The sequence below is a fragment of the Peromyscus maniculatus genome, chromosome 22 (genome assembly GCF_049852395.1).
Source record: "Peromyscus maniculatus bairdii isolate BWxNUB_F1_BW_parent chromosome 22, HU_Pman_BW_mat_3.1, whole genome shotgun sequence".
Lineage (NCBI taxonomy): Eukaryota > Metazoa > Chordata > Mammalia > Rodentia > Cricetidae > Peromyscus > Peromyscus maniculatus.
The window spans coordinates 6,883,033-6,901,420 of record NC_134873.1 but is presented as its reverse complement, the minus strand read 5'-3'; the positions used below and the strand labels follow the sequence as shown (position 1 = coordinate 6,901,420).

General features: G+C 41.2%; 1 protein-coding gene across 4 annotated transcripts; it reads left to right on the top strand.

Annotated features, from left to right (window-relative positions):
* The first annotated feature begins 325 nt into the window (after nt 1–325).
* On the top strand, nt 326–17,643 carry LOC143270284 (uncharacterized). Of its 4 annotated transcripts, none has more exons than XM_076559632.1 (4): nt 326–466; nt 2,446–2,572; nt 2,775–2,835; nt 14,717–17,643. In XM_076559632.1, the coding sequence occupies exons 1-4, from the start codon at nt 464–466 to the stop codon at nt 16,404–16,406; spliced, it is 1,881 nt and encodes a 626-aa protein (XP_076415747.1). In that variant the 5' UTR covers nt 326–463; the 3' UTR covers nt 16,407–17,643. The 4 variants fall into 4 exon arrangements, with proteins under 4 accessions (XP_076415747.1, XP_076415749.1, XP_076415748.1 ...); XM_076559634.1 differs by having other exon boundaries at nt 341–466; nt 2,214–2,572; XM_076559633.1 differs by having other exon boundaries at nt 341–466; nt 1,058–2,572.
* Nucleotides 17,644–18,388: the final 745 nt, after the last annotated feature.

The window sequence follows — 18,388 nt, the reverse complement described above, 5'->3', positions numbered from 1 at the left end:
AGCACGTTTTCTACAGCACGCCTGAGGTATTGCTAGTCCAGAAAGTGGCAGATTTTCTTTGTCCTTTCTCAGTTCATAGCAAAACCTAATTCCCCAGAAAAGAGTCCTCCTGAGTGCAGGAATACTTCAAGGAAGACTTTGCAGTCCAGCCCCAAGTTCTGCATGAATGTCAATCTCTACAGCTCAGGGGCAGATCTGTGCCTGGGGTGAAAGCCAGGACTACCAATCACTGGGCTCCCTCACTTCACAGCACTGCCCCTAAGGAAGCTGTTCAGATCACTCAGGCCTCAGTAGCCAATCAGGACCTCCCGATGGACTGCCAATCAGAATGGGGAGGGCACTTCCGGTCCGACCGGCAGCTTAGTCTGTGGCTAGGTGGTTAAACGTGGATCTCCTGTTCTGTGTGCTGGGCTGTGACTGCCTGCTGGGAGCCAGGAGGAGAGCGGTGAGCACGGAATCCGCCATGGTGAGTGAGGGGCCACCGTCCCATGTGAGGAGAAGCCGCGGGAGCCGGAGTGGGGTCCCCCGCCCAGGGGCTGTGGACATGGCGTCAGGACTCAGTGTGTGGAGTGATTCCCTTTGGTCCCCTGAGGTCTCTGCAACTCCCAGGCAGAAGCAGGACCTCTGAGTGATTTATCGCTGGGGTTTGCACCTTCACAGAGCATGGGGGAGAGTGAGCCTTTGTGAGGAAATACCCTAGTCACCATGCAAGGCATGGTGATCATTTTTTCATTTCTTTCAGTAAAAACTGTGGCCAGGGAAGGCAGATTTGCTAATTTGCAGAGCTCTGGTCACTCTGCTGTCTTCCAGAAGTTCTACACTTGGCATTGAACATTCAGGTGTAGATCCGTCTGCAGTTAATTCTGTGCAGGCGTAAAGTCTGTGTCATTAACACATCTGCATGAGGATGCCAGGGTGGTTCATTTACCTGTGTCATTAAGGCCAAACTTACTGTGATTTCTGGCCTCATGTGGTAAAATTGAATGTATATTTATTATGTTTTTATTTCTAAGTTTGCTTTCATGTTCTGTTGATCTCTTTATTCTTTCCCACACAGTACAGTCCCCCAGCCCCACATTAGTTTTCTCTATGTAGCCCAGGCTGTCCTGGAACTCACTCTGTAGACCAGGCTGGCCTCAAAAACCAAGTGCTTCGTTTAAAGGTGTGTGCCCCCACCACCACCCTGTTCATTGCAGTCTTTATTGCAATTTCAATCAATGTTAGAAGTCAGATGGTGTCACAGTATTTATGTACTATTTATTCAGTCGTGTGTTGTTCAATTTTTCATTCCTGATGACATTTTCTCATGTTATTTTTGTTTCTCATGCAATTTACTTTGTAGCATAAATTGTTAGACTTTAATTGAACTTTTGCTGTATCTGTAACTCCAATTCTGCATTGTCATAATATAATAGTGACATGATAGACACATGGTTGCTTTCTACTCAAGGTTAGATCTGCCCCCTGCTAAGGAAGCCCATCTTGCATTAGGCACAGTTCCCAGTGGGGTCCCCCAGTCTCCATGATTAAAAGTGTGTGGTTACATCCTTTCCTTAAAAAGACTCTTTTAATTAGGTTTGCATGTATGTGGAAGGAGATGTTCCTTGTGTCTATGCAGGTAGGCCCCATGCAGGTAGGAAACAGAGGAAAGAATTTGTGTATATTTTTACACTTTTATATTGTTTTCAAATGTGTGGTCTTATCTGTTGACCCATCTGTATATACTACCACCCTTTTTGTGTTTGTTTTACTGTTTTAGGATCAGCATTTACTTTACTAATGTTCTTGAACTCATTGATCTGTCAGACAGCAACTTAATAAAAATGCATTGCTTCCTGGGAATTATTAGCCTTACAGTTCAATAGACAAATACAGAACTGGCGTGAATGTTTAACTTCTGGGAGAAATTTTCAGTGAGTCCGGAGTGCTTTCTGTTTTTTTTTTTTTTTTTTTTTTTTTTTTTTTTTTTTTTTTTGTTAGAGACAGGGTCTCACTATGTACCTTTGGCTGTCCTTGCGATCTCTACATAGACCAGGCAGGCTCAGAAATCACAAATTTCACCTGTCTCTGACTCCCGAGAGTTGGGATTAGAGTTGTGCACCACCCACCCTTATTGCCCATCCTTTCTTGAAGTTAATAATTTTGATAAAGTTCTGCTGATGTATACTAAATAGTGTTACTCTGTTTGCATGTCTCTCTGTATATATTCCTAGGCATTTCTCCTGCTGTGCCGTAATCTATTCTGTGGACAGTGGAATGGAAGGTGTCATTCTCTCTTGATGTTTCCTTTTAAAATGAGTTGGTGACTGCATTTGCTATTGACTGACCCATGTCAGAGAATGTATCAAGCACATGGAATTATGTAAATATATTCTCAATGAAGTGTACATTTGCAATGCAGTCAGTCTCACCATTTCTATTATGTACATATATGGGATACTTTAGGATGCAGTGACCTATGAGGATGTGCATGTGAACTTCACTCATGAAGAGTGGGCTTTGCTGGATCCTTCCCAGAAGAGTCTCTACAAAGATGTGATGCTGGAAACCTACTGGAACCTCACCATTGTAGGTAAGAATGTGAGCTTTCTGTCAGTTTTTAACGTAAGGGAAGAAGCCTTTCTTGGAGATTGGTGCTCTCCTATAATTTTGAATGTTAAAGAAGAAAGCAATGGTGAATAAATCAGGCATTGTTCTAAGGTTCATGAAAGACATTAATTTCAATTGTTCCTAATTTCCAGTAATATATCATATTTTCTGGTGCTGTATTTTAGGGTACAAATGGGAAGACCACAATATTGAAGAACATTATCCAAATTCTACAAGACATGGCAGGTAATTTTCATGTGCAAGGTGATATATATGTATGTCTCCGATAAGTACTGGATTCCTGGTTGGTGGGTCGCTGCATCACTGATACAATAAGTCAAATCAAACCAAATTAATAAATCCAGATTTAATAAACAGAGCACAGCAAAGCAGAGACTCCAGGGGCTCTTAGGAAGTCAGGAGACAGAACAGCAGAGCACCCATGGCAGCTCTATGGGCCAGGTTTTAAATAGCCAGTAAGGATGGGCATGGTCCCAGACATCTCTGGGGGAGGAGCCATTAATGGTGGGCTTTCTGCAATGAGGCCACATCAGCTGCAAATTGTAAACATCCCAATTTATTTTGGGCATATATGGGAGCAGGTTGCGGTCTGTCTACTTCCTGCTAGCATGGGATCATGTGGGGAGGGGGTAGGTTCAAGTCAGGTGAACCCATGCTCAGCAGGGGTATGGGTGGAGAAGCATTTGGATAGCTGCCATCCAGGAGGCCTCAGGCATCTGTCCTTGAGGAGGCGGAGAATGCAGGTTGCTAGGAGAAAAGAAGAATGGCTTTTTATCACTGGCCTTATGAACAGGGATAGCCATTGGTAGTAGGAAGAATGATGGAAAGAATGGAACTGAGAAGTGTCCTGGTTATACAGAAGAGTCAAGGGTGAATGAATGAGGCATCTGAGCAGATATGCCCTTAATTGGGGCATCTTGGAAAACAAGGTTTGAGTTGCTGGTTAGGTGCCCACATGTGCCTGTAGAGGTGGTACCAGCAGTGAAGTCCCTGGAGCTTGGGGAGATGGCATGTTAAATCTAGGGATGATGTATTCCAGGAGTATTGGAGCCATGTATCTGCTGTTTTTCTGGAGGTTGGGAGAGCATCCATCCTGTAAATGTGTCAATAAGAGTTAAGAGATATGGAGCCTTTTTATGAGCAGGCATGTGGGTGAAATCCACCTGCTAGTATTTCTCCAGTTGGTATCCTTGGTTGTTGGTTGGCATCCTCAGAGCTGTTGCAGGAGCAGGTGTATCTGTAGGACCCCTGGGGGTTTGGCCTTGGCCCAGGGAGGAGGAGTGAACCTACAGAATATGCTCAAAAATGGGTGGGGTCAAAAATAGGCTCTAGAAACTGTTATTATTTTCCATCAGGCCAGACTTCTTTACAAAGTAGCTGAGCCCTTTTTTCAGGAAGCTTCAGGTGTCTATAAAATTACTGGAACAGATTTACACCTTGGTGTCATAGTAAATAAAAAGCTTTGATTTTCGGTTAAAAGGCATGAATATTTTTAAGTCTAAATTCACTGAACAAAGGAGGTTGTGTGTGTGGAGGAGGGAGTTGAACATGTCTGCAGGGCTCTATATCCTCTCTAGTGCTAACCTATCTCTAAAAGCTGGACCAGTAAAAACCACAGAAATTTAAGGACCCCTGAAAACTCTTTGTAATCAGTGCTTTATCAGGTTGTCAAAACTGCATATATCAAAGCTAACACTTTGAGCCTCTGAAGTTATATCTGAAACTAGTTTATCCTGTACCATGGAGTCTGTGAATGAGGTACACCTGTATGTATTTTTAACAGGAAACATACTAATGAGCTACTAAGGTGCTTTTAGGTTTGGGGTTGGTTGTGTTGTTAAACTGGCAAATCTCTTGGTATCCTGGTCATCAAACACCATCAGATCTGAGAAGGATAAGTAAATGAGCATGAGTGCGCCAGCTTTCCAGTTACCCAGGCAGTCCCAAGTCTCTCTATGGTCACTGGGGGACAAGTCCCAGAGGTAGCACTTGTTCAGATGCCAAGCTCAGAGGATCTGACAGATTCTTTGTGGAGTAGAAATTTGGGGAGATAGGCCTACCTGTCTTGGCAGAGTGGCACAATTGTTACCCCATTGCTCCACTTATTCACAGTCTGGACATGATCTCAGCAGCAGTTAATGGTGTAAAGCAGCTTTTCACTGTGTGGCTGGCTTTGTTACATTTGAGGCAAGCCTCCAGGTGGAAGTTCTTCTGTGGCCATCCATCTTCTTAGAGAAGATACAGTATGCTTCCAGGCGTTGGCCTGTCTCTCCTAAAAAGCTTTTATATTAAATGCTATATTCTCAGTTTTCTGAGCGTGTTTGAGAATGGGGGAAAATCTGATAGGTATATCTAAATTAGAGAAATGTTGTTTAGGTTTAACTTTGAGGGCATATGTTGGTTAAGTCTAAACATACAGTTTACCCAATTAGTTACAGTTTACCAATGTTAGTAAAAGCCAGAAGATTCAGTCTGTAGTTTTCATTGGTGATCCTAAGATATCAGGCTATAGCAAGTTTTAACATTGCTAACAATTTATATTTCAATATCAATGGTCAAAACAAGCATTGTTTTAAATCCTGTTTAATAAAACTTGCTTTTAGGACAGGACAGAAATTATCAAACAGAAATATATCCTAAACCAAATTATGTCTCCTTCGTGGGTCCAGTCCAAGTGGTTACCCTTATTAAAGATGGTGGTGAAGTATTTCTTTATCCTCAACCAAAATGGTGACTGGCGATGTTCTCCAGAACAGTTTCCATCTGGAATCACAAGCATTACAGATTTTAAAACATACCCAATTAGCAAGACACATTCAGGACACGTAAACTCAGGCATTCAAAACTAATCAGAAACACATATGTGTGGCAACACCATTCACACAATTCAACCACCCATAAAAAGTAAACAGCATCATTAACAGAAACAATTTTTTTTAAATGAGGCTCCTAGCAGGTCGGGCATCCTGATACCCGGATCCCAGAAAAGGCACTGCAGAGGAAAACTGAAAAACAGAGTAGCAGCACATGCTGCCCAGTTGAGTAAGTCAGAGCAGCAAGTTGAGAATTTTGGAAAAAGATTTTTAGGAGGGAAGAAGGTGTAGCAGAGTGTTGTACTGAAGGAGAACAGGTTTAAGAGTGAAGTGGGCAGGTAGAATTTTAGCGGTGGGGACTATAGGAACAGGGAACCCCCTGGGCTGCAGCGTGGTGGTGGCTGTGGTGGTGGAGGTGGTGGAGGTTTGTGGTGGTAGTAGTGGTAGTGTGGTGGTGGTGGCAGCATCTCTGGTGGGAGGGAAAGAGGGAGTGAGGAAACAGACAGACAAACAGGCTGGAGACATGGATGCAGTAGTTCAGGGTGTGAAAGCAGAGAGGAACAGAGAGAATGGATATATTTCAGGGAGAATCCCAGTGTGACCAGATCATATTTCAGGAAGGAGAGAGGCAGAGAGACAAACAGAGTTGGGGAGGGAAAGGAATGGGAGCATTAGAATCACAGTGTGGCCACACTGTACACTGGGAACAAGATGCAGAGTAACAGGGAAGAGGAATGGGGGCAGTATTCTTGCAGGCCCAATTTGGAGGAGACAACCCCAGAGGTTCTGGGGACAGAAATTGGACTTAGCAAATACTTATTCACAAGCCGTTTGCTGGGGATGTGGTTGTGAGGGCAGGTACACAAATCGCATCTGGGAGCTGTGTGTGGGGTGGACTCTATGGTGAAGTCTGTGTCACACAGGGGAATTCCAAGGGCAATGACTGTCTCTACCTTGAAACAAGGTGGAGTCACCTGGCACTACAGTGACTCAGTAGGCAGTCTTCAGGTTGGAAGAGGTCCCGGACCTCTTTTTTTTTAATTTTTTTTATTTTTTTATTGAGTTACCTCAACTTTATTCCAGTGTACAGGAGATATATAGGATTGGGGTGGTATCTGGGGCAAATCTAATTTGCATTAGGTGGCACACTCCTACCACATAGCTGGGTTAGTAGCAGCACAGCCCCATGAAAATAGCTAGAGCCTGCTACTTAATTACCAGCTGGGCAGCAGGGGAAGAGCATTTGCAGGGAACTGTGTCAAGTGTCATTCTTGAGATAAGTCAGGGTCCAGGGTTAGAAGCATCCTTCAGATAAGGCTAGGTAGAGATCAGGAAGCTCCCACTGGGGGTTAGAGAGTCCTCCATATTGTTTTGAGCCTGAGGAGAGCTGCTAAGCTATGGTAGACTGCAACTTCTGACCAGTGGGGCCTCCCAACATCTCCCTCTGTTTTATTTTATAATGGAGAAGTGTCATCCTAAGCCTTGAAGAGCCTGTTGTCTTCATTGGATGGGTATGGGGCTTGGTAGTGAACCTGATTGGTGGTGGCTTTCACCATAGTGGTGTTCTGCTGCTGGAGGAACTGAATAAGGCAAAGGGCAAGCATCAAATAAAATATAGCACAATTAGATGACGGATAAGGGGTTCCTGAAGCCAGGAAAACAAGGGGTTACTGAACCAGAGAAGTTGCTCTAGAGGCTGGAATTTTGAGATCCACTCTTTGTGGAGTTGGGTTTTGTTTTGTTTTGTTTTGTGTGTGTGTGTGTGTGTGTGTGTGTGTGTGTGTGTGTGTGTGTGGTCTGATTGTTCTTTATTTTATATCTAGAATCCAATTATGAGTGAGTACATACCATGACTGTCTTTCTGGGTTTGGGTTACCTCACTCAGGATAATTTTTTCTAGTTCCATCCATTTGCCTGCAAATTTCATGCTTTCATTGTTTTCACCTGCTGAGTAGTATTCCATTGTGTATATATACCACATTTTTTTCATCCATTCTTCCATTGACGGGCATCTAGGTTGTTTCCAGGTTCTGCCTATTACAAATAGTGCTGCTGTGAACATAGCTGAGCATGTATCTTTATGGTATGACTCTGCATTCCTTGGGTATATGCCCAAGAGTGGGATGGCTGGTTCTTGACGTAGTTCGATTCCTAATTTTCTGAGAAACCCCCATACTCATTTCCACAGTGGTTGTACAAGTTTACATTCCCACCAACAGTGGAGGAGTGTTCCCTTTGCTCCACATCCTCGCCAACATTTACTGTCATTGGTGTTTTTGATCGTAGCCATTCTGACAGCTGTAAGGTGGTATCTCAGAGTTGTTTTGATTGGCATTTCTCTGATGATTAAGGATGTTGAGCATTTCTTTAAATGTCTATCAGCCATTTGTGATTCTTGTTTTGTGAATTCTCTGTTTAGCTCTTTAGCCCATTTTTTAATTGGACTGTTCAGTATTTTGATACCTAGTTTCTTGAGTTCTTTATATACTGTGGAGATCAATCCTCTGTCAGATGTGGGGTTGGTGAAGATCTTTTTCCGTTCTGTAGGCTGTCTTTTTGTCTTATTGATTGTGTCTTTTGCGCCGCAAAAGCATCTCAATTTCGTGAGGTCCCGTTTATTAATTGTTGTGCTCAGGGTCTGTGCTGTTGGTGTTTTATTTAGGAAATGGTCTCTGGTGCCAATGCGTTCAAGAGTGCTTCCTACTTTCTTTTCTATTAAGTTTAGTGTAACTGGATTTATGTTCAGGTCTTTGATCCACTTGGACTTGAGTTTTGTGCATGGTGACAGATATGGATCTATTTGTAATCTTTTCATATTGAGATCCAGTTATGCCAGCACCATTTGTTGAAGATACTTTCTTTTTTCCATTGCATAGTTTTGGCTCCTTTGTCAAAAACCAGGTGTTCATATGTATATGGATTAATGTCAGGGCCTTCAATTCGATTCCATTGGTCCGTATGTCGGTTTTTATACCAGTACCGAGCTGTTTTTATTACTATAGCTGTATCGGAGAGTTAGAGGTCAGGGATGGTGATGCCTCCAGAGGTTGCTTTATCGTCTAGGATTCTTTTAGCTATCCTGGGTCTTTTGTTTTTCCATATGAAGTTGAGTATTTTTCTTTCCAAGTCTGTGAAGAATTGTGTTGGGATTTTAATGGGGATTGCATTGAATTTGTAGATTGCTTTTATTAAGATTGCCATTTTTACTATGTTAATCCTACCTATCTATGAGCATGGGAGATCCTTCCATTTTCTGATATCTTCTTCAATTTCTTTCTTTAGAGATTTAAAGTTCTTATCAAAAAGGTCCTTCACTTTTTTAGTTAGTGTTATCCCAAGGTACTTTATATTATTTGTGGCTATCGTAAAGGGTGATGTTTCTCTGACTTCTTTCTCAGCCTTTTTATCATTTGTGTATAGGAGGGCTACTGATTTTTTTTTTAGTTGATCTTGTATCCTGCCACTTTGCTGAAGGAATTTATCAGCTGAGGAGTTCCCTGGTAGAGTTTTTGGGGTCACTTATGTATACTATCATATCATCTGCAAATAGTGAAAGTTTGACTTCTTCCTTGCCAATTTGTATACCTTTGATCTCCTTTTGTTGTCTTATTGCTCTAGTTAGAACTTCTAGTACTATATTGAATAAATATGGGGAGAGTGGACAGCCTTGTCTTGTTCCTGAATTTAGTGGTATCGCTTTGAGTTTCTCTCCATTTAATTTGATGTTTGCTGTTGGCTTGCTATAAATTGCTATTATTATGTTTAGAAATGTTCCTTGTATTCCTGATCTTTCTAAGACCTTTATCATGAAGGTGTGTTGGATTTTGTCAAAGGCTTTTTCAGCATCTAAGGAGATGATCATGTGTTTTTTTTTTCTTTCAGTTTGTTTATATGGTGTATTACATTGACTGATTTTCGTATGTTGAACCATCCTTGCATCCCTGGGATGAATCCTACTTGGTCATGTAGGATAATTGTTTTGATGTGTTCTTGGATTCCGTTTGCCAATATTTAGTTGAGTATTTTTGCATCAATGTTCATGAGGGAGATTGGTCTGTAGTTCTCTTTCTTTGTTGCATCTTTGTGTGGTTTGGGTATCAGGGTAATTGTAGCCTCATAAAAAGAGTTTGGTAGTATTCCTTCTGTTTCTATTGTGTGGAACACTTTGAAGAGTATTGGCATTAGTTCTTCTTTGAAAGTCTCGTAGATTTCTGCACTGAAATCATTTGGTCCTGGGCTTTTTTTGGTTGGGAGACTTTTGATGACTGTTTCTATTTCTTGTTTTTTTTTGTTGTTGTTGTTGTTTTTTTTTTTTTTTTTTTTTTTTTTTTTTTTTTTTTTTTTCCCGAGACAGGGTTTCTCTGTGTAGCTTTGCGCCTTTCCTGGAACTCGGTAGCCCAGGCTGGCCTCGAACTCACAGAGATCCACCTGGCTCTGCCTCCCGAGTGCTGGGATTAAAGGCGTGGGCCACCACCGCCCGGCCTGTTTCTATTTCTTTAGGGGTTATTGGTCTATCTAAATGGTTTATCTGGTCTTGATTTAATTTTGGTATGTGGTATTTATGCAGAAAATTGTCCATTTCTTCCTGGTTTTCCATTTTTGTGGAGTACAGGTTTTTGAAGTATGATCTGATGATTCTCTGGATTTCCTCGTTGTCTGCTGTTATGTCTCCGTTTTCATTTCTGATTTTGTGAATTTGGGTGCTCTCTCTTTGCCTTTTGGTTAATTTGGCTTGTGGTTTGTCTATATTGTTGATTTTTTTCAAAGAACCAACTCGTTGTTTCATTGATTTTTTTGTATTGTTCTCTTGTTTTCTATTTCATTGATTTCAGCTCTCTATTTGATTATTTTCTGGGGCCTATTTCTCCTGGGTGAGTTTGTTTCTTTTTGTTCTAGAACTTTCAGTTGTGCTGTTAATTCATTAGTATGGGATTGCTCCATCTTCTTTATGTGTGCATTTAGAGCTATGAATTTTCCTCTTAGCACTGCTTTCATAGTGCCCCATAAGTTTGGGTATGTTGTACTTCATTTTCATTGAATTCTAGGAAATCTTTGATTTCTTTCTTTATTTCTAACTTGACCCATTTTTATTTCAGGTGGGCATTATTCAGTTTCCATGCGTTTGTGGGTTTTCTATAATTTTTGTTGTTGTTGAGGTCTAACTTTAAGGCATGGTGGTCTGATAAGATACAGGAGGTTATTCCAATTTTTTTGTATCTGTTGAGATTTGTTTTGTGTCCAAGCATGTGGTCAATTTTTGAGAAGGTTCCATGGGGTGCTGAGAAGAAGGTATATTCTTTTGTGTTAGGATGGAATGTTCTATAGATATCTATTAAGTCCATTTGAGTCATAACTTCTGTTAGGTCCTTTATTTCTTTGTTAAGTTTCAGTCTGGTAGATCTGTCTTTTGGTGAGAGTGGTGTGTTAAAATCTCCCAGGACTAATGTGTGGGGTCTGGTGTGCATTTAAACTTTAGTAGTGTTTCTTTTATGAATGTGGGTGCTTTTGTATTTGGAGCATAAATGTTTAGAATTGAGACTCCATCCTGTTCTGTAGATATCAATTAAGTCCATTTGAGTCATAACATCTGTTAGGTCCTTTATTTCTTTGTTAAGGTTCAGTCTGGTAGATCTGTCTTTTGGTGAGAGTGGTGTGTTAAAATCTCCCACTACTAATGTGTGGGGTTTGATGTACGTTTTAAACTTTAGTAGTGTTTCTTTTATGAATGTGGGTGCTTTTGTATTTGGAGCATAAATGTTTAGAATTGAGACTTCATCTTGGTGGATTTTTCCCGTGATAAATATGTAATGTCCATCCTGATCTCTTTTGATTCATTTTAGTTTGAAGTCTATTTTATCAGATATTAGGATAGCTACACCAGCTTCTTTCTTAGGTCCATTTGCTTGGAAAGCCTTTTCCCAGCCCTTTACTCTGAGGTAGCGTCTGTCTTTTAAGTTAAGGTGTGTTTCTTGTATGCAGCAGATGGATGGGTCCTGTTTTCTTATCCATTCTGTTAGCCTGTGTCTTTTTATAGGTGAGTTGAGACCATTGATGTTGATGGATATTAATGACCATTGATTGTTTAATTCATGTGTTGTGTTTTCCTTCTTTGGTGTATGTTGGTGTGGGATTATCTATTGCTTGATTTTTCATGGATGTGTTTAGCTTCTTTGGGTTGGATTTTCCCTTCTAGTGCTTTCTGTAGGGCTGGGTTTGTGGACAGGTATTGATTAAATCTGGTTTTGTCCTGGAATATTTTGTTTACTCTGCCTATGGTGATTGAGAGTTTTGCTGGGTATAATAGTCTGGGTTGGCATCCGTGGTCTCTTAGTGTCTGCATAAGATTTGTCCATGATCTTCTTCTAGCTTTCATAGTCTCTATTGAGAAGTCTGGTGTTATTCTGATGGGTTTGCCTTTATATGTTACTTGGTCTTTTTACTTTTCGACTCTTAATATTTTTCCTTTGTTCTGTGTGTTTAATGTTTTGATTATTATGTGGCGAGGGGAATTTTTTTTTGGATCCAGCCTATTCAGTGTTCTGTAAGCTTCTTGTATCTTCATAGGTATTTCTTTCTTTAGGTTAGGAAAGTTTTCTTCTATGATTTTGTTGACTATATTTTCTGTGCCTTTGAGTTGGTATTCTTCTCCTTCTTCTATCCCTATTATTTTTAGGTTTGGTCTTTTCATGGTGTCCCAAATTTCCTGGACATTTTCTGTTACAACATTTTTGTCTTTAGTGTTTTCTTTGACTGACGAATCTATTTTCTCTATTGTGTCTTCAGTGTCAGAGATTCTCTGTTCCATCTCTTGCAATCTGTTGGTTATGCTTGTTTCTGTAGTTCCAGCTCGTTTAGTCAGGGTTTCTGTTTCCAGCATTTCCTCAGCATGTGTTTTCTTTATTGTCTCAAATTCATTTTTCAGATCTTGGAATGTTTCTTTCATCTGTTTAATTGCTTTTTCTTGGTTTTCTTTGATTTCTTCCCATTTTTTATTTGTTTTTTCTTCCATTTCTTTAAGGGGGTTTTTTATTTCCTCTTTAATGTAGTTTTTCATTTCCTCTTTAAGGCAAGTTTTTATTTCCTCTTTCATGGAGTTTTTCATTTCCTCTTTAATGGAATTTTTTACTTCCTCTTTAAGGGAATGTTTTATTTCTTCTTTAAGGGCCTCTATCATCTTCTTTAAGTCATTTTTAGGGTTGATTTCTCCTTTTCTTCTGTCTTGGTATGTTCAGGTCTTGCAGGTGTAGAATCACTAGGTTCTGATGTTGCCATATAGGTCTTTATGTTGTTGCCTGTATTTTTGCACTGGCTTCTACTTATCTCTTCCTCTGCTCAGTGCAGGTGGTGTCTGTGTCTGAGAGTGCCTCTCTCGTTCTAATTTTTAGTCTTGGTTCAATAGGAGTTCTTGGTTAAATTGGTGGTATTGGGTTGTTTCTTCAGGATCAGATGATCTCAGTTGGTGAACTATATACTTATGATTCTTGTGATCTGGTTTGGTGGCTGGGCAGCGCCTTCTTCTGTGTTCCCAGGTCATGTTTTGTTCATTCGTCAACTCCTCAGCTGATCTTGTTTCTTCAGACTTCAAACTGTAGGGATGTGAATCCTCTCCCAGATGGATTTCAGCTGAGCGGGGTAGTCTCACCAACACCTCCAAGTTGTTGGGTTTTGCAGGATCAGCAGCTGGGCCCTGGGTTGTCCTCAGATGGAGTGTTCAGATTCGTTCTGGTTCCGTTCTTCGGAGATAGCTTCTTCCCTGGGTGTTGGGGTTAGAGGCGTCCCTGTTCCAAGCTTTTGATTAAGAGTTTGTTTTCACTAGCTCTTCAGCGGGTAATAGCTCAGTTTCTGGTCTTTATTGCAATTCTGTTTTGATTGCTGCCTGCTGTGCCTTTCTGCCTCTGCTCAGGGCCTGCCTGCCTCTGCCAGGCCATTCTATCTCTGACACCCGCCACCGCGGGCCTACCTGCGTCTGCTTGTCTCCCTGGCTGGGCCTGTATGTCCCTGCCGGCCGCCGTCGCCACCAGGCTTACTTGCCTCTGCCTGTTGCCATGGCGGGCCTGTATGTCTTTGCCGGCCGCTGTCGGGCTTGTATGACCCTGAAGGCCACCGCCGGGCTTGTGTACATGTATGGGCCGCCGCCAGGCCTGTATGTCTCTGCTGGCTGCGACCGGGCCTGTATGTCCCTGCTGGCCACTGCTGCCGCCGGGCTTACCTGCCTCTGTCTGTTGCCGCTGCTGCCAGGCCTATCTGCTTTTGCGGGCTGTCGCCACGCCTGTATGTCTCTGCTGCCGCTGCCCCAGGCCTACCTGCCTCGGCTTGTTTCCGCTGCCATGCCTGTCTGCCGGTCCCTGACTTCTGAAGACATTTTTGTTTGGGAATGGGAGGGTTACTGAACTGTTCATTTCGTGTGGTAAAAGTGGAAATGGGGAGAGAGAATCAGTGGCCTTCCACAGCCACACCACATGGTTGTGGAAGGACTACTCACCCTGGCCAGTTCACCAAAGATAAGTATACAATCCCCGGTTGCTGGGTTCCTCTGTCACCGATGCAATAAACCAAAGCAAACTGAATTGATAAACCCAGATTTAGAAACAGAGCAACGCAAAGTAGAGCACTCTCAGGTAGCTCTCAGGAAAGCAGGAGACAGATCATGAGAGCACCCATGGCAGATATATGGACTGGGTCTTAAATAGCTGGTAGGCATGATCCCAGACATCTCTGGGGGAGGAACCACGGATGGCGGGCTTTCTGCAATGGGGCTGCTTGAACAGGAGATTTCAAACAGTTTGAAAAAATGTTAATGTGTCCTGAACTTTTAATGTAAAGCAACTGTGGAAATAGGCATAGCTTTGTGAGGATTATTAATTTGTCACAACACCATTCACTCGAATATCAGGTAGCTGATAACTGTTTTTAAAGCATTCCTTTAAGGACAAGACAAGGAAACAATGCCATAGTAGATGTCACAGTTTCAATCATAGCCATGTAAGAGGCATGATGTTGAACTGTCCAACCAATTACCATCATGCCTTCTGATTAGCTCATATCATTGATGCGGGCATTAGTGTATGGCCAAGACCTTTTGTAAGCAAACCTTTGGTATTAAAGCTAGTGTTGCTCATATACTTGTAGTGAGTGATTTAGCATAGTTTAGTGAGAGAAGCACTGTATGAGATTGCAGGAGGTTGTCTTTGTGTAGAAACACGAATCTCTATTCTGCATCTGTATAACACACAAAATATTCGACTATGGGAATGCAATGTGAAAACACTTTATTTTTTATCTTCCTTTCCCAGGTGTGGCATCTGTCACTCTGGATACAATACATGGGAGCGTAATGGGTATGGAAAGAAGCATTGTACTTCTGGCACTCTCAGCACAAATGGAAGATATGTGGTAGTCCCCACTGTGAGAAGACATGACTGTGATACAAGTTTACAATTACTTGGTTTTCCAACTTCAGTGGGAACTCACCAACAAACTCTCATTGGAGAAAAACATGATTACCAGGAATATGGAAATTCATCTGTCTCTGCTGGTTCACTGTGCATATGTAATGTGGCTCACAGTATAAGAAAATGTTATAAATGCAATCCGTGTTGTCAGACCCTGAGTTCTTCAAGTTCTCTTCAAAGATGTGAAAAATCTCATGTGGGAAGAGAAAATAATAAATGTGAGTCATCTACTAAATGCTTTAGGCTTAACAGGCATCGTCAAACACACCAAAGAACCAATAATGAAGAGGCTCTCTATGAATGTAGTGAACATGATAAACCCTTTATATCTGATTGCTCTTTAGAAAAACACCAAAAATCTCATTTGGAAGGAAAATCCTATGAGTATAATCAAAGGAATAAAGCCTTTGCATGTGACAGTCTTCAGCATCAAGTACAGAGAATTCAAACTCCAGAGAAATGCTATGAATATAATCAATGTAGTAAAGCCTTTATACAGATGAGTGATCATCACAGACATGATTCCCTTCATACTGGAGCGAAACCATATGAATATAATCAATGTAATAAAGCCTTTGCAGAGATGAGAAATCTTAACAGTCATGAAAGATTTCATACAAGAGAAAAACCCTGTTTATATAATCAATGTGTTAAAGCCTTTACAAGAAAGAATAGTCTTCACAGTCATGAACGAATTCATACTGGAAAGAAACTCTATGAGTGTAATGAATGTGGTAAAACATTTGCACAAAAGAGGAATCTTCAAAGTCATGAAAGAATTCATACTGGAGAGAAACCATTTCAATGTGATCAATGTGGTAAAGTCTTTGCACAGAAGAGTCATCTTGTATGTCATGAAAGAATTCATACTGGAGAGAAACCGCATGAATGTAATCAATGTGGTAAGGCCTTTGCACAGAAGAGTTATCTTCTCCAACATGAAAGAATTCATACTGGGAAGAAACCCTATGAATGTAATCAATGTGGTAAAGCCTTTGTACAGAAGAATAACCTTATAGCTCATGAAAGAATTCATACTGGAGAAAAGCCATATAAATGTAATCAATGTGGTAAAACCTTTGCACATAAGATTTCTCTTCAATGTCATGAAAGAATTCATACTGGAGAGAAACCCTATGAATGTAATCAATGTGGTAAAGCCTTTACACAGAAGAGTTATCTTCTCACCCATGAAAGACTGCATACTGGAGAGAAACCCTACAAGTGTAACCAATGTGGTAAAGCCTTTGCAGTGAAGAGTCGTCTTCACAATCATGAAAAAAATCATACTGGAAACAAACTGTATAAATGTGTCCAATGTGGTGTAGGCTTTGCACAGAAGAATGCTCTTCAAATTCATAAAATAATTCATATAGGAGAGAAACCTTATGAATGTAGTCAATATAGCAAAGCCTTGGTACAGAAGAGTAGCCTTCTAAGTCATGAAAGAATTCATACTGGACAGTACCATATGAATGTAATCAATGTGGTAATTTTAAATGTAAGCTGCCATGTGGGTGCTGGAAACTGAATTGTGTTTTCTACAAGAGTTACTTGCATGGAGTCCAGTTTCATATGGGTTCAGGTCCCAAAGAATAGATCAAGCATCAGTCGAGGATGGAGACTGCCATGATCTGAGCATGAAGCAATATGGCAGCTGCTTCATTGAAAAACGACTACACATTTTATGCTCTATAACTGAATCTTAGTTTAACTCAAGCAGGTTAAAAACAGACTTAATGATTCCAGGATAAAAGCAGCCATCATCATCATTACAGCATTTTTCCTGGGGCAAAAAGTGATAAATTCAGCAAGTATCTTCATTCCTTTCTGGATGTGAGCCCATTGTTTCCCTTCATAGTTGCTTTCATCCTTGAAACTAGGTGTATCCAGTTAATAAATCTTTAAGTTCTATTTTTGGTATAATCAGGGGAACATAATGGGGCTTTTTGTTTGGGAGTAGGAATAGTAATCACATTGTGTGGTTCCATGGTGGTGGGATTTTTCCAAGAATTTTGTTTAAAGAGACTACCTTGCCTATGTATATGTTCCCATCTTCCACTGTAGCCAGCAAAAGAAATTTCCCACAGTAAAAGGCATAAGGAAACTCCACAACATACAGAGAGAATTATTAAAATTTAAATAAAAATGATGCTGGAGAATTAAGATTGGCAATCAGGAAATGCTGGAACTTTGTCGAACAGCAATGGTCACTGTGCAGTCCACGCCAGGTGGTAAACTGCTAAACAATTTCTCATCCCTTTTCATTTCTTTTAAGAATCATTTTATTATTGTTACCTTTGTGAGTCAACATTAACAATATACTTTGAAACCAGATGTCAGCTTGTGTAACCCAGTTCTTCCTTTCTACCATGTGGGTTCTGAGGACCACACCAGGTCCATCAGTCTTGGTAACAAGCACATTTACCTGCTGATTCATGCCATGATGAACACTGAGCACTGATACTTTTTTGTTAACCGTTGAATTTTTGTTTGTTTGTTTGTTTTTTAAAACAGGCTGATGAAATTGAGGCTGACCTTGAACTTCAGACCTTTTTGCTTCCACCTCCAGTTACTGGGATGATAGGTTTTACTTCTATGCCCTGTGTATGCAGAGGTCTTTTGTGTGCTGAGCAAGTATTCTATCCAGTGACCACCATTTGATATGAAAACATTGACATAACTGAGTTTTTCATATACAGGTCTACACTGAGAACCTGCCTCAAAACCAAACCAAAACTGCAAACATAAACTTTTGTTAAAATAAACTCTGTGTGTGTGTGTGTGTGTGTGTGTGTGTGTGTGTTGTGAGATGGAATCTCAGTTGCCTAGACTGGCCTAGAACTAACTGTAGCCCTAGAATCCTGCCCCTTGGCCTCGGCTTCCTAAGTACCAGGAGAACAGGGCTCCACTAGGGAGTGAAGAAGCCAGAGCACAGAGTGGACTACCTGTGTGTCCTGGGGCTCACAGGTAGTAGCCAGAGGTGCTTGACAAGATCAGAGTATTTCTAGGGTTGGATTATATTCCATAACCTTGCTTGAAATGGAATGCCAGCATTTCAGCATGGAAAGATGGGAAGAGGCCCATGTTTCAATCCTCTTTGAGGTCGAAGTGTCCTGAGAGTCTCATGTGCGTTAGGGCCACAAATGCAGTGTGAGGCATTGCTTATGAAGAGATAGATATACACTACCAAGACCATGGTCATGGCTCAGTTGTACCTTCAGTGGCCTCATAGAGATGGTGAGTAAGCATGCCAGGGCTAGAGCTGTGCCCAGGAGTCCCTGGACAAGGACAAGGAAATGGTGGAAAAGAGACTTCCTTCTTGCTCACTGGTGGAGCACACTAAGCTGAGATTACACAAAATTGAAAATCCTCCCAGGTGGTAAAGTATTGCAAACTCCTTCCACTTCCACATGGGAAACAAACATAGAAGGAAGGCAGTCGTGGCTAGAGCAATTCTGGGTATTGTTGTAACTGGTTATTGTAACTATGGTAACAATTGTGCTGCACTTA

Excerpts from the sequence above, each read along its gene's own strand:
- LOC143270284 (XM_076559632.1), top strand. Across the intron at positions 2,573-2,774 it reads CTGGAACCTCACCATTGTAG|GGTACAAATGGGAAGACCAC; the intron begins GTAAGAATGTGA and ends GCTGTATTTTAG. Across the intron at positions 2,836-14,716 it reads AATTCTACAAGACATGGCAG|GTGTGGCATCTGTCACTCTG; the intron begins GTAATTTTCATG and ends TTCCTTTCCCAG.